General features: G+C 33.9%; 1 protein-coding gene across 1 annotated transcript in view; it reads right to left on the bottom strand.

Annotated features, from left to right (window-relative positions):
* LOC123703719 (ryanodine receptor) overlaps positions 1 to 12,864 on the bottom strand; it is a 154,039-nt gene that overhangs the window by 84,320 nt on the left and 56,855 nt on the right. Inside the window, 8 exon segments of the mRNA XM_045651812.1 lie at positions 4,140 to 4,350; positions 5,638 to 5,779; positions 6,152 to 6,306; positions 6,703 to 6,843; positions 7,786 to 7,976; positions 8,789 to 8,958; positions 9,157 to 9,360; positions 12,322 to 12,446. Of these exon segments, the coding sequence (XP_045507768.1) occupies positions 4,140 to 4,350; positions 5,638 to 5,779; positions 6,152 to 6,306; positions 6,703 to 6,843; positions 7,786 to 7,976; positions 8,789 to 8,958; positions 9,157 to 9,360; positions 12,322 to 12,446 (1,339 nt within the window).

The raw sequence follows: 12,864 nt of genomic DNA, 5'->3' as shown, positions 1-12,864 counted from the left end.
TTAATCTGATGCAACATGTTCTGAAGTTGTGAAATGAGTTCAGCATTTAAATTTGGGAAATATTGATTTCTTATATTCGACTGTTCGTTGTAGTCGGATACAAAATATATTTGAAGAAACTTAGGTTGGTCTTCAGGCAAAAGAGATCCTATCAAATGGTAAACCTGACCTTGTATTTTAAAAGTAGGCATGAAAGGACCTTCGGAGATTTGTTGAGCACCAAAGGATGTCATCTGAAACGCACTATTATAAGTGCGAATGTTGTCGAAAAACTGTTTAGATTGCACATGTTCCCCTAAAAGTAATGATTTCAAAGGTTCCGGTGGGTCTTCGAATGAAGGCAAATTTATTTTACCTCCAGAACAACAGAATCCAGCCGACTCCTTACTCCACTTTAAAGCATTACAAAAAGAACATACCACGTTCATATCGCCTATTACAGAAGATGATCTGTAATCAATTGTGAAATTATAAGCAAACCCACTTTTATATTTGTCTGACCACGCCACCGTATTTCTAGATTGATCTTCTATGTGTACATCTAAGTTATTAAGACTATGACGAAATCTGTCTGCAGTAAGACGGGCCTCTCGCTGTTCGTCCGTTTCAAGAGACCGAATATTTTCGATTCTTAATCTTTCATTAGACAAACTTATTAATCGTTCTTGTGTCAAAGAATTGTAATGTTCGCGTACCGACTCTAGTCGTTGTTCATGCTCATGTTCATCTTCGAGTGATCGAACAATATTATGGTGCACCCTATCATTTGTCAAACGGTCTTCATATTGAGTAAAAGTTTCAGATTCTCGAGATAAAATATGACGTTCGCGGTCAGCTGTGAGACGCAATTCCCTCTCAGTGAAGGTTTCTGACTCGCGAGACAATATATGACGTTCGCGGTCAGCTGTGAGACGTAATTCCCTCTCAGTGAAGGTTTCTGACTCGCGAGACAATATATGACGTTCACGGTCAGCTGTAAGACGTAATTCCCTCTCAGTGAAGGTTTCTGACTCGCGAGACAATATATGACGTTCGCGGTCAGCTGTAAGACGTAATTCCCTCTCAGTGAAGGTTTCTGACTCGCGAGATAATGTATGCCGTTCGCGGTCAGCTGTGAGACGTAATTCCCTTTCAGTAAATGTTTCGGACTCGCGAGATAATGTATGTCGTTCGCGGTCAGCTGTGAGACGCAATTCTCGTTGTGAAGCAGTTTCAGCTGCTCGGGATAACACATGTTGTTCTTGGTCAATGGTAAGCCTTAGCTCTCGTTGAGAAAAGCTTTGAGACGCCCGTGATGTAGCTCGTCTCGCTCTGTCAGCTGCTAATCGCATCTCTCTCTCTGAAGAGCTTTCATTGGCTCGAGAAGTTGAGGCACTAACTCTCATAGAGTTTAACCGATATGCTCTTTCCTCTGCCGATTCTTGAGAACGCGCATTTCTCATCCTCTTAGCATCTCTAGAATTTCGAGATAAAGATGGTCTTTTTTTAGGTGGCATTGTGTATTTTTAATCAACAGTAACTGAAGCTACCTTGCACTTATGAAATCTATTAATATTATATAATATAAACACTACTAAAATAACTAAAATGCGTACCTACTACTACTTATAAAGAAATAAAATGTAAACTAATAATATGCTTAAACACTACCGAAACCTATAGAATAACAACAAAAGAAATCTATAAATGAACTATAATAATTATAGTTAAACACTACTATAATAAATATATGATAATTACGAAAATAAACTATTAATACCTACCAAAATAACAAAGATACGTACCTACTGCTACTTCACTTATAAAGAAATAAAATGTAAACTAATAATATGCTTAAACACCACCAAAACCTATAGAAAAACAAATAATTACGAAAATAAACTATTGATATAATTAAACACTACCAAAATAACTAAAATACGTACCAATTGATACTTCACTTATAAAGAAATAAAATGTAAACTATTAATATGCTTAAACACTACCAAAACCTATAGAAAAACAAATAATTACGAAAATAAACTATTAATATAATTAAACACTTCCAAAATAACTAAAATGCGTACCTACTGGTACTTCACTTATAAAGAAATAAAATGTAAACTAATAATATGCTTTAACACTACTAAAACCAACAACAACAACAAAAGAAATCTGTCAATAAGGTCGAACACTCTGAACGTCTATTCGCATCAACAGCCAAATATTGTATGAACCTCGCACGCGGACCCGCCGCCTTTTTATAGCTCCCACCGCGAAGCGCGTCGAACGCGGCAACTGATACACAAAAATAATCCTTATGGCATGATTCTGTATTCACGCGCGATGACTTATAGCGTATTTCATGTTCAGTAGCACCTCGTTAAGTCGAACCTCGATAAGTCAAATACCTCCAAATCTAGAAAAAATGTTTTGTTCCCTTCCCCTCAAACACCAAAACCTCCATTACTTGAAATCTTGACCCTCTATTAGTTGAAATAATCACCGAGTCCCTCCAAGCCATTTTGGTACATATTTTCACTCTTTAACCGTTCGAAGAAGTTTAGTTGATCTGCTCTTAAACATGCAATAACCTATCTTATTTTGCGTCCCTCTACTTTTATCTCCAATTCTTAATTTATTTTATTTTAATTGCCATGGCTAAGTGCACGTTTATATTTATTTTTTCTTATTCGCATTTGTTGCACGTATAAAAATGTATGTATCCAAACTGTGGATAATGTTGTTGGTTGGACAGTTATACCTGTATTTAGATTAAGTTTATTGTACAATTAACCACTGTTCTGCTGTTTATTATCCCTAATAAAGAAAATAAAATAAAATAAAATAACTCGAAAAATTAACTTTCACCTTTGTATCTCGACCATAGCAACGTTTTATTTTACAACCTTTATCTACAACTTGATCATTTGGAATTTATTATCTCTATTGTTCGAACAAAAATAAGTTGCCGACTTTAAGAACTTGAACTTTTTTGTGTACTTTTTATGTAAAACAATCGATGTACAGCTGCTAATGAGCCTTAATAAAATAAAATAAAATAAACTTGCCGACAATGTAAGTACACTATTGTTTCTTAGAAAACATTTTAGGACTATACCATAATAAATTTATGACTCACGTAAACACGTGTTTGCATTGCATCTGATGACGAAATTATTTTTATTTTAATTGCCATGGCTAAGTGCACGTTCTGATGAGTCTTTTTCCCAGACAGATGAAAAGAACTCTGCGAACATATTACTTATTTTCAATATCTGTATGTGCTGAACGATTACCCAGAGTAAGCGTGGGAACGGACGAAGCGCGTTTTTTGTCTTTAATGTAAGACCAAAAAAGTTTTGTAGATTGGGGTAGCAACGCAACTTATATCGGTCAGTTTCCTAGCGGTCCGCCCCGGCTTCGCCCGTGGTACATATTTACGTTTTCTCTACATAAAAACCATCCTCGTACTTCAAGGAATATAATAGAAAAGAATTATCGAAATCGGTTCAGCCGTTCACACGTGATGCCATGACAACGCGAAACGGGTGCAGACCCGCCGCCTTTTTATAGCTCCCGCCGCGAAGCGCGTCGAACGCGGCAACTGATACACAAAAATAATCCTTATGGCTGCATGATTCTGTATTCACGCGCGATGACTTATAGCGTATTTCATGTATAACTTTGGTGTTTCTACACCGATTTACATGATTCTTTTACTATAACCTGCCCAGGAGTATGAAGAATAATTGTGCCAAATTTGGTTAAAATCCGTCGTGTAGTTTTTGTTTCTATAACGAATATACAGACAGACAGACAGACAGACAGACAGACAGACAGACAAAAATTTTACTGATTGCATTTTTGGCATCAGTAGCGATCCCTTATCACCCCTTCATAGTTTTTTTTTAAATATATTTCATGTACAGAATTGGCCTCTCTACAGATTTATTATAAGTATAGATAGATCACGATAAGATCAACAGGAGCGGAGCCACGTGGGCGAAACCGCGGAACGCAGCTAGTTTCATATAAAATTGGTGTATTCACATTACATATATTATTGTGTGTTATTCATGAAAAATGAGCGTAGGCAAAAGATGCGTGATCGATTCTTTTTTTATAAAAAATTACATCTTTAATACACCAATACTCACAGTAGCAGTATCCACGGGGGTGGGCACGAAGGCAGTATCGTCCTGCACCAGCGGCGGGCCGGCCAACGCCCGCTTGGCCAGGTTGCCGAAGTAGAAGCACGGCTCCAGGCTCAGTATCTGCTGCGGGAGCAGCGACTCTACTAGCGGCGAGTAGCCCTCGGGGGCCGCGTAGCGGAGTCTACCGTGCTCTCCACCGAGGAGAAAACGACAACTGGAATAATAAATCTTAATATATATAAATCTCGTGTCACAATGTTTGTCCTCAATGGACTCCTAAACCACTTAACCGATTATAATAAAATTCGCACACCATGTGCAGTTCGATCCAACTTGAAAGATAGAATAGTTTAAATCTCAAATCGTTTTAGAGAAAGCGGGCGAAGCCGCGGGCGGTAAGCTAGTCTATATATATAAATCTCAAAGGTGACTGATATAGTGATCTATCAACGCACAGCCCAAACCACTGGGGGGTTAGACAAGTGGCTTTCTATTAGCGTAAAGTTTAATAGAATAGACTATGAATGTATGAGATTGACGTAAGCTGGAGATACGTTTATCTCCAGCTTACGTCAATCTCATACATTCATACACGTAAGCTGGAGATAAACGTATCTCCAGCTTACGTCAATCTCATACATTCATAGTCTATTCTATTAAACTTTACGCTAATAGAAAGCCACTTGTGGGCATGCAGGTAGATATCATAACGTAGGAAAGGATTTCCCGAAATTCTTGCGGGAACAGGGAAAACGGGGATGCACGTACAAAGTCGTGGGCGGAAGCTATTTAATAAATACATTTAAAAACTATCTTTCCGCCTGCGGCTTCACCCGCGTTTTCAAAGAAAAACCCGCATAGTTCCCGTTCCCGTGGGATTTCCTAGATAAAACCTATTTAAAATCGGTCCAGTAGTTTGTGAGCCTATTCATTACAATCAAACAAACAAACAAAATTTTCCTGTTTATAATATTAGTGTAGATTAAAGATTTTTTAACGGATTTTAAACGCAATATATTCATTATATTATTTTCCCGACGTTTCGAACACTTTACAAAAAACACGCATAAGCTCATGAATTTTTTTATCTGGAAAACTGTGTTCAAGCTACTGTTAGACAGCAGGAGTTATTTGAAAAACATGTGACAATAGCATATGACCTTAACCATGGTTTTTATCACATTGCGAAATGAGAAATGAACTAAGTAGTTTAAATAAATTATACCAACAACACGTTGATGAAACATTAAAGACAATAACTTTATTTAATTGCGAATTACTGTTATTCTTATAGTTATTTCTAATTTATCAGATTAACTTTATTTCATTACTACATTAAAATAACTAGATGACGTACCTAATCTTCCATAGTTAAAAGACCACAAAATTTCTAAAAACTTCTGACTTGTGTTCAAGCATTTACAATATTTTGTTAACGAAAATAAGCTAAATTTCTTAATATTGTAATACATTTGAAATTAAAAGTAAGTTATTAACTCACCTCAATTTACTAGAACAGCTCATGACCGGGAAGAACATTCCTTCAAGATTGAAGTTTGTAAAAGATCCAGTAACTCTTACACCGTTGAACATAAAGTTAATTATCGGTACTGTCAAATCTAACGCACATCCAATGACGTCACCTGAAAAAAATAAAATTTTAAGAAGATTCTCCTAAAAGTGAAAAATTATCACGATGAAGTTTTATAATTTGAATTTATTTAAACTAATACGTACGATAATCGAAAAAATCAAAAGAATTTAAACATTTAGCTATACTTGAAGTAGTAAGAAATTGCGGTACTAGTATTAGACATCATAATCAGATGTGACTTAAGATAGGAAAGAAATCATGCCCAAAAAATTTGAAGTTCACAAAAAATAATTAGATTAAGTCCTTTAAAATAACTCAGGCCCCGGAACCACAGGCACAATAGAAAATCTATTGAGTCTGGGACCGATCGGGCCGCTTGGGGCTCAATGGGTTAAATCATAAAATTTTCCGTAATCCTTACCTTTTCTAATAAACGGTTCTTCAGAATGAGTTCTATTGACTGGAGTCTTCCTTCCACCAGACCAGAGATATGCGCCATCAAAACCGAACGAATATAAATCATCCCCAACACCATTACCACCCCATTTTTCACCACCGCCTGGGTATGGGACATACCTAAATAAAATAATAAAATGAAAATAAATTTTGAGTAAATTTTTGTACAAAAATTATAGAGCCGTAAAGAAGGGACGACATAAATTCTAACTAATTATAATGAGATCTGAAATGATAATAACAGGTAATCAATTAGGACTTGTTCATAAAAAGAAAATAAATTATTCTAATACAACAAACTATTATAGTAATGCAAAACCGCACACAATATTATCATTTTGTTGAATTTAGGAATACCTACAAAAATATTTTGCAAAATGATCTTTTTTGAAACGAATAATATTTATGACCATATTTTTCTGACTTATGAATGTTATTAACGTTTTAACTGTACGTACATATGTAAAGACATTACTCTGCCGTAAAAAAAACAAGTAATATATATAATTTCCTTACCCAGTAGTATTCGCCCAACCGATCCTCAAGTGCGGCATCATATGAGTCGTCTTCTCGATATGGTCCATTGTCACTTCGAAGTACCATTTCTGGTATACCGCTGACCCTTCTACACGTCCAACAAATATGTTTGGACGCACACTGCAAACATAATATACGATTAAAGTAAAATCTTGCACTTATTACTATAGCTTCCATAATTTGCTACTGCAGAAAATGTCCAAGGAATGAAACATAACACTATAGTCTATAATATGGAATTTCCCGTTCAAATTAAATAATGCAGACCTGGAAGTCGTAATCACTTAAGAAGATAAATAAAGGAATTAAGAATATCTATAGGTGATCATCGACAATCACATAAAAATAGAAAACTATCTGTAATAAAGGAACAAATTTTAGCCAGCCCAGATCATCATTAATTTTAATAAATTATCTTTCTTTCTCCACTTATGTCTCTGTCGTATTCGTTTCGTTCTATTACTATAAAATTTACACAAAATACACAAGCAACTTTACCCAAAAGCACGTAGAAGCAGCAACAGTAGATACAACGTCACAACCGTAAGGTCCTCACAGAACAATGAATGTCAAATCATTGCTCTGTGAGGACCTTGCGACTGCACCGTCAACCGTAGTACTTCTTGATAATATAAATGATGCTGTTGATTTTTTAAGTGGTTTTTATAAACATACATTATAATCTTAATTGATGATAAGTTTATAGATATAGTAGAACTTTACTTTAGAACTGTATAAAAAATAAGTAGGTAAACTGGCGAATGAATAAATTATAAGTCAATATAAACGTAGGTCAATGGCAACAACAATGAAATTATTATATTTTCAAAAGGTTGTGGCAATCATTGGTCTATATGACACGAATTGTTATTTCAATGAACGCTGTTCAAACAAAAGAATATAAAACAAAAAATATAGTGATGAAGATTTTAATAAACACATTATGATTTGTCGAGAATCTCACAACTCCGTTACCGACGCAAAGCGAACACAACACATCCAGCACTTTGGCTCCTCCCCACACACAACACTAATTTAAAATGTAGAAAACTAAAAACTTACCTAGATACGTGGTCAACTAATTGAGTCTGTAGTAATAGATTCTTCCCAGGTAGCAAATAGTCACAGATGTTATTCTGCGAGGATCTCACAGCGACTCCGTTACCGACGCAGAGGGAACACAACACGTCCAACACTTTTGGATCGCGACCGTGTTTCTCTAATAGAGAAATGATCACTTTTATGTGTTCGTCCTGGAAAGAAATTGTGTTGTTATTTTTAAATTATTATAAACCAACTAAAATAGACATAATTCAGACAATCGTAATTAATTGTACCAAAAAAATATAATAAACATGTTTTTTATCAGTTTCTCGGTATAGGTTACGTAGTAGTATTTCATAATTTACTAGCACATTTAGTAGTATATTAGTATTATATATCAATATCTGTGGTATAGGTATACGTTAAACTAAAAATATAACCATTTTTATCGCGGGCAGACCAAAAATATTGTTGTCGGTAGGTTCAACTAGTTTTACATCATTCGATTTTTTCATTCAATACGCTCCTCAGTACGCTCGGTTATGTCCATAGAACATAATAATATACTCTGGTTATGTCTCTTTAAATAGTTTCTTAAACTCTGTGTTAAATCTTAAAATAATTATCTAAATATTCATTTATATCTATTCTCCGTGAGCTAAGTAGGTACGACGTAATAAACTATTCAAAGGTGTGTTAAAGAAATGTTATACATATATCTTCTGTATATGTGAAGGTAAGTATAATTTTATTTCAGTGAAACAATATTGAAATTATTTGCATTAATACCTACCAATGCGTTGGTTAGTTAATTCTTGACAATAATAAGATCATATTATATCATCACAGTATTACCTATATTATTCTATATTATTATATAATTGAATCCTACATTTTTACGGCATAGTACATAATAGTGAAAACCTATTAATAGTACGCAAGGCGTTCAATGTATCAAATACATGGTATCATACATAATAATTTAATTATTATTAATATTAATTCATTATCCATTACTCACCCGCATCATATTCAAAGCTTCAGGCGAGTCGATCAACACGCAATGTAATACATCCAACATTCCCGTGCCTTCACCAGACGCTTGCGAGCCAAGACGCGAAAACAACCAATTCAAACGATTTGAATTCGCGAATTGCGCACAATTTGTGTGATTGCCCTTGATTATAGCAGCTGTAAATAAACAAAACATACATAGTATTTACAAATTTTTTTAATAAAATGACAGTTGTAATTTGTAAACTTTTTTTTCTAACAATGCAATGCACGATGTCAACAACATGTCGATTTTACATTTAAAATATAATAAGATTGCTTTGTTTTATTTAACAAATAATATTAAACATTAAAATATAATAAATAATTTCTTACCTAACAATTGATAAAGATAAACAGAAATCATATCCCAGCTCTGTCCAGATTCGTCTCCCGCCAAAAATCCGGCTAGGAATCCTTGTGACGTAATCACGTTTATTTTGTCTATAGCTTCCAAAATCAAATTTAGAATGCCCTCTTCTTGGAACAAATCTTGACGATTGCGGAGCGCGCGAAATCTGTTTTGTTTTTCTTCGTGTTCTAAAAAAAAAAGTATATTCAGCCAGGTACGTAAAATGCATACATTGTTTTTTTCGTTTTGTTTTGTGTTTATTAAAATAAAAAAATAAATAAAAATAATATCCAACAATTTTCTTATTGTTCAGTTAAATGTATATAATAATATATAATACCAGTTTTATTTAAAACTGTAATAGTAACTCGCATGTTTGAACAACAAATTTTTAAGATACTGAACTTTAATTTTTACTAGGTTTGTCACACGGATCATTTAATTTATATTTTTATTTTATTACATTAACAATTAACATGGTGAAACCATTGAGATAATATTAATATGGAGCAGACACCACGAACAAAATCTGTGCGCCAAGCGCGGCGGCGCGGCGCGCGCGAATGACGGCTAGACAGTCATAGATTATGCGATGTCACTGACTCACCGCTATAGAGGCGACACTTTGTTTCATTCTGTCTATTTTATTGGGTGCCACTCCTTACATGCACGTTGACTTGAAATTTTCTTTGTACTTACTTAATATTTATTTTAGGTATAAACTGACTTTACTACGCGGGGCTAACAATATCTGGCATATAATATAGGATGATGTAAATAGTGACGTCATATGGAATAATTTAATTTTTTCGTGTTTTAGGTTCAGTCAGGGCTATGGGAAGTTTTATTCCTTACAAATTGAGCCTTTTTTAGAAAAAAAAAAATAATTTTTCCCTTTCTTCACGGCCCAGACATGGAAACCTTGAATAGAAAAAATATTAATTACTTATCTCTGAACTAGCGGTCCGCCCCGGCTTCGCCCGTGGCACAATATTTCGCAATAAAAAGTAGCCTATGTTCTTTCTCAGGGTCTTAAGATTGTCTGTGCCAAAGGAGAATGCCCATGAAAGTATGGACCACAGTACAGTGTTGCGTCAATGCCAGAGTGGTTTTGGAGGGTTCTTCGATATTCCAAAGATTTTTACCAATTGATTTTTGTGTGATAAAAACAGGGGTTTTCAAGATATTGAGAAAAATGGGAAATAACCTCAAAACTTAAATAACCCCTATTTAGTTAGGTTTATGTGTGATTTAGGTAACATTTTATCGTCCAAAGGTTATTTTTCGATTTACATATATAATCTATGCGTAGAGCTTATGCTTTCAGACAAAGTCTATCTGTTCATCGGCTAGTGTAGGTAGGCACCAGAAATCTTCCGGGACGGATTTCAAGAAAACCTAAATATATACTTAAAAAATGCCAATTGAGTTTTTATTCGGTTTACATGTTGTTGTTGTTGTTGTTTGAATCATTTTTTCACTACATATTCGAAGAAAGAAACAAATAAGAAATAACTGGTTACCTACCAAGCTATGTCATAATAATATTTTTTTTTATATATATACATATTTATATTATTTTACTTCACTATCTTTGTTAAAACAACCTATAGTGTATAAACAATACCCTATAGAGTGATTTTATGTTAATTGATTTTTTTTGTAATTCAATGAAAACAATAATCGATATTAATACATTTAGCTATTTACCATAGTAAATGTAAAAAGTTACCGCTTGGTTACCGTGGTAACCGGTAATGGACACTAAATGTTATAATAACGGATCTAAACAATTACATGTCTTATTAGATTTTACAAAACATTCCCTGTTCAAAATATATTTTCCGATGGTAAGAAGGCCTCTAAATTGCCGAGATTTTTTTTAATAGTATTGTTGTCTTGATGCATGAGAAAAACCAGTACCAAAAATGGGCATTCTCCTTTCATCAAAATCGGTCCAGTAGTTTATGAGCCAATTACAAGCAAACAAACAAACAAAGTTTTCCTCTTTATAATATTAGTGCAGATAAATAAATAATAATTCAATTATACGTTCAAGTCAGTAGCTTATACAATATCAATTAAAAACTTGATTAAAATCAATTAACAAAAAAAAATTGGTGATTGAGTAATTGATTTTCATATTTCATGATTTCACCTTTTTTCAATTAACAACCAGTCTATGCTTTTCTATATATGTAAAATTATTATTTTATACTATAAAAATATACGCCAGCAAATATTACTAACAACACTTATTTCATGCCCAATGTCATATCTTAAATTTTTAATCTATGACAAAATGTCGCCCGCCAAAAATTTTGCTCTAACTAAGTTTTAAAAATTATTATCTAGTTACTTACTGATGAAAAGTTATTCCTTTGCACTTTTCCGTATTCTTTGTATTATTTGTGCAATATCGTAACACACACGTAGGCATATTTGATGCGTTTCACTTTAAAACAAATAAAAAATGAGCGTGACGTTCGCGCCAAAGAGCGAGCAAGCGACTGAGTGCAGTTACGCCACTTGACGTATGTTGAGTGGAACATAAGTGATGTAGGCGGTATCGACTCCATATTAATATTATCTCAATGGGTGAAACAAACTTTATTGTTTCGTCTATTGCTTTTGCGTCGGATGAAAAAAATAAAGTTTGTTCAAAAAAAAAAAGAACACCGCCGCGCGGCGATATGGAAATACACTTTTATGAAAGTCGAAATTCGAATTTCGAGTGGCGTGCGTGACATGTTGCTAGTGCACACATAAATTATATTGTGATTTTAATATGTTTCTTTATCATATTATCTAGAAGGTCAGTAGGAAATGTTATTGAATTTAGAAAATGCTTTGAGAAAAAGTTCTAATTGTTTGATGATGATGCCTCGAATTGTTTACGAAATAATATTAAACAGAAGTGTAAAGCCTTCGCCACGCCTGAATATTTGGAAATGGGGTCATTCAACTTACGGTGAGTTGTAGCTTTTAACTTACCAATAGATTAAACCACTAATTTCTAAAGCTCAAAAATTTAAACTAACGTCGACTAACCAAAGGCAAAGGTATGAATTATAATATTATTTACGTTTTTCCTACTTACATTTTATTACCTAACTAAAATCTGTCGTGTAATATTAAAATGTTCTTACCCATATCTTCTTCAGGCTGTGCAAAATAGTTGATCAAATCCTCAAGGCACATGACCATCTCTCCCAAATTGACTGACGCGAAGAACATCGAGTGGCGTCTGTTTTCTTGTAAAGTTTCAAGGCCACTGAAATAGAGTTTTTTAATAATAAGAATTTTATTGGTTTATAGGTGTACTGTAGTAAAAGTTAATACATAGTATAGTATTTTTATAATTTATTTTTGAAAAGTATACTATTATACTTATATAATAAAACCTATTGCTGATGATGTATGTCAGTTAATTTTTGTTATACATACTTAGGTAATTTTTTAATTTCAATCAAATGTAGAAATATTGACAGTGAGATTCAAAGAGTTTGTTTGTTTCTTTGTTTGAACGCGTTAAATTTAGGAACTACTGGTCCGATTTGAAAAATTATTTCGGTGTTAAATAGCCCATTCATCTAAAAAGGCTATATGCTATATACATATATATCAGATCTTAACGTGATGGTATACCATCAACGGGAGCGGAGCCACGCGGGTGAAACCGCGGAGCGCAG

The sequence above is a fragment of the Colias croceus genome, chromosome 27 (assembly GCF_905220415.1).
Source record: "Colias croceus chromosome 27, ilColCroc2.1".
Classification (NCBI taxonomy): Eukaryota; Metazoa; Arthropoda; class Insecta; order Lepidoptera; family Pieridae; genus Colias; species Colias croceus.
Note: the sequence above shows the minus strand (reverse complement) of the source record. Positions and strands in the feature narration are given on the sequence as shown.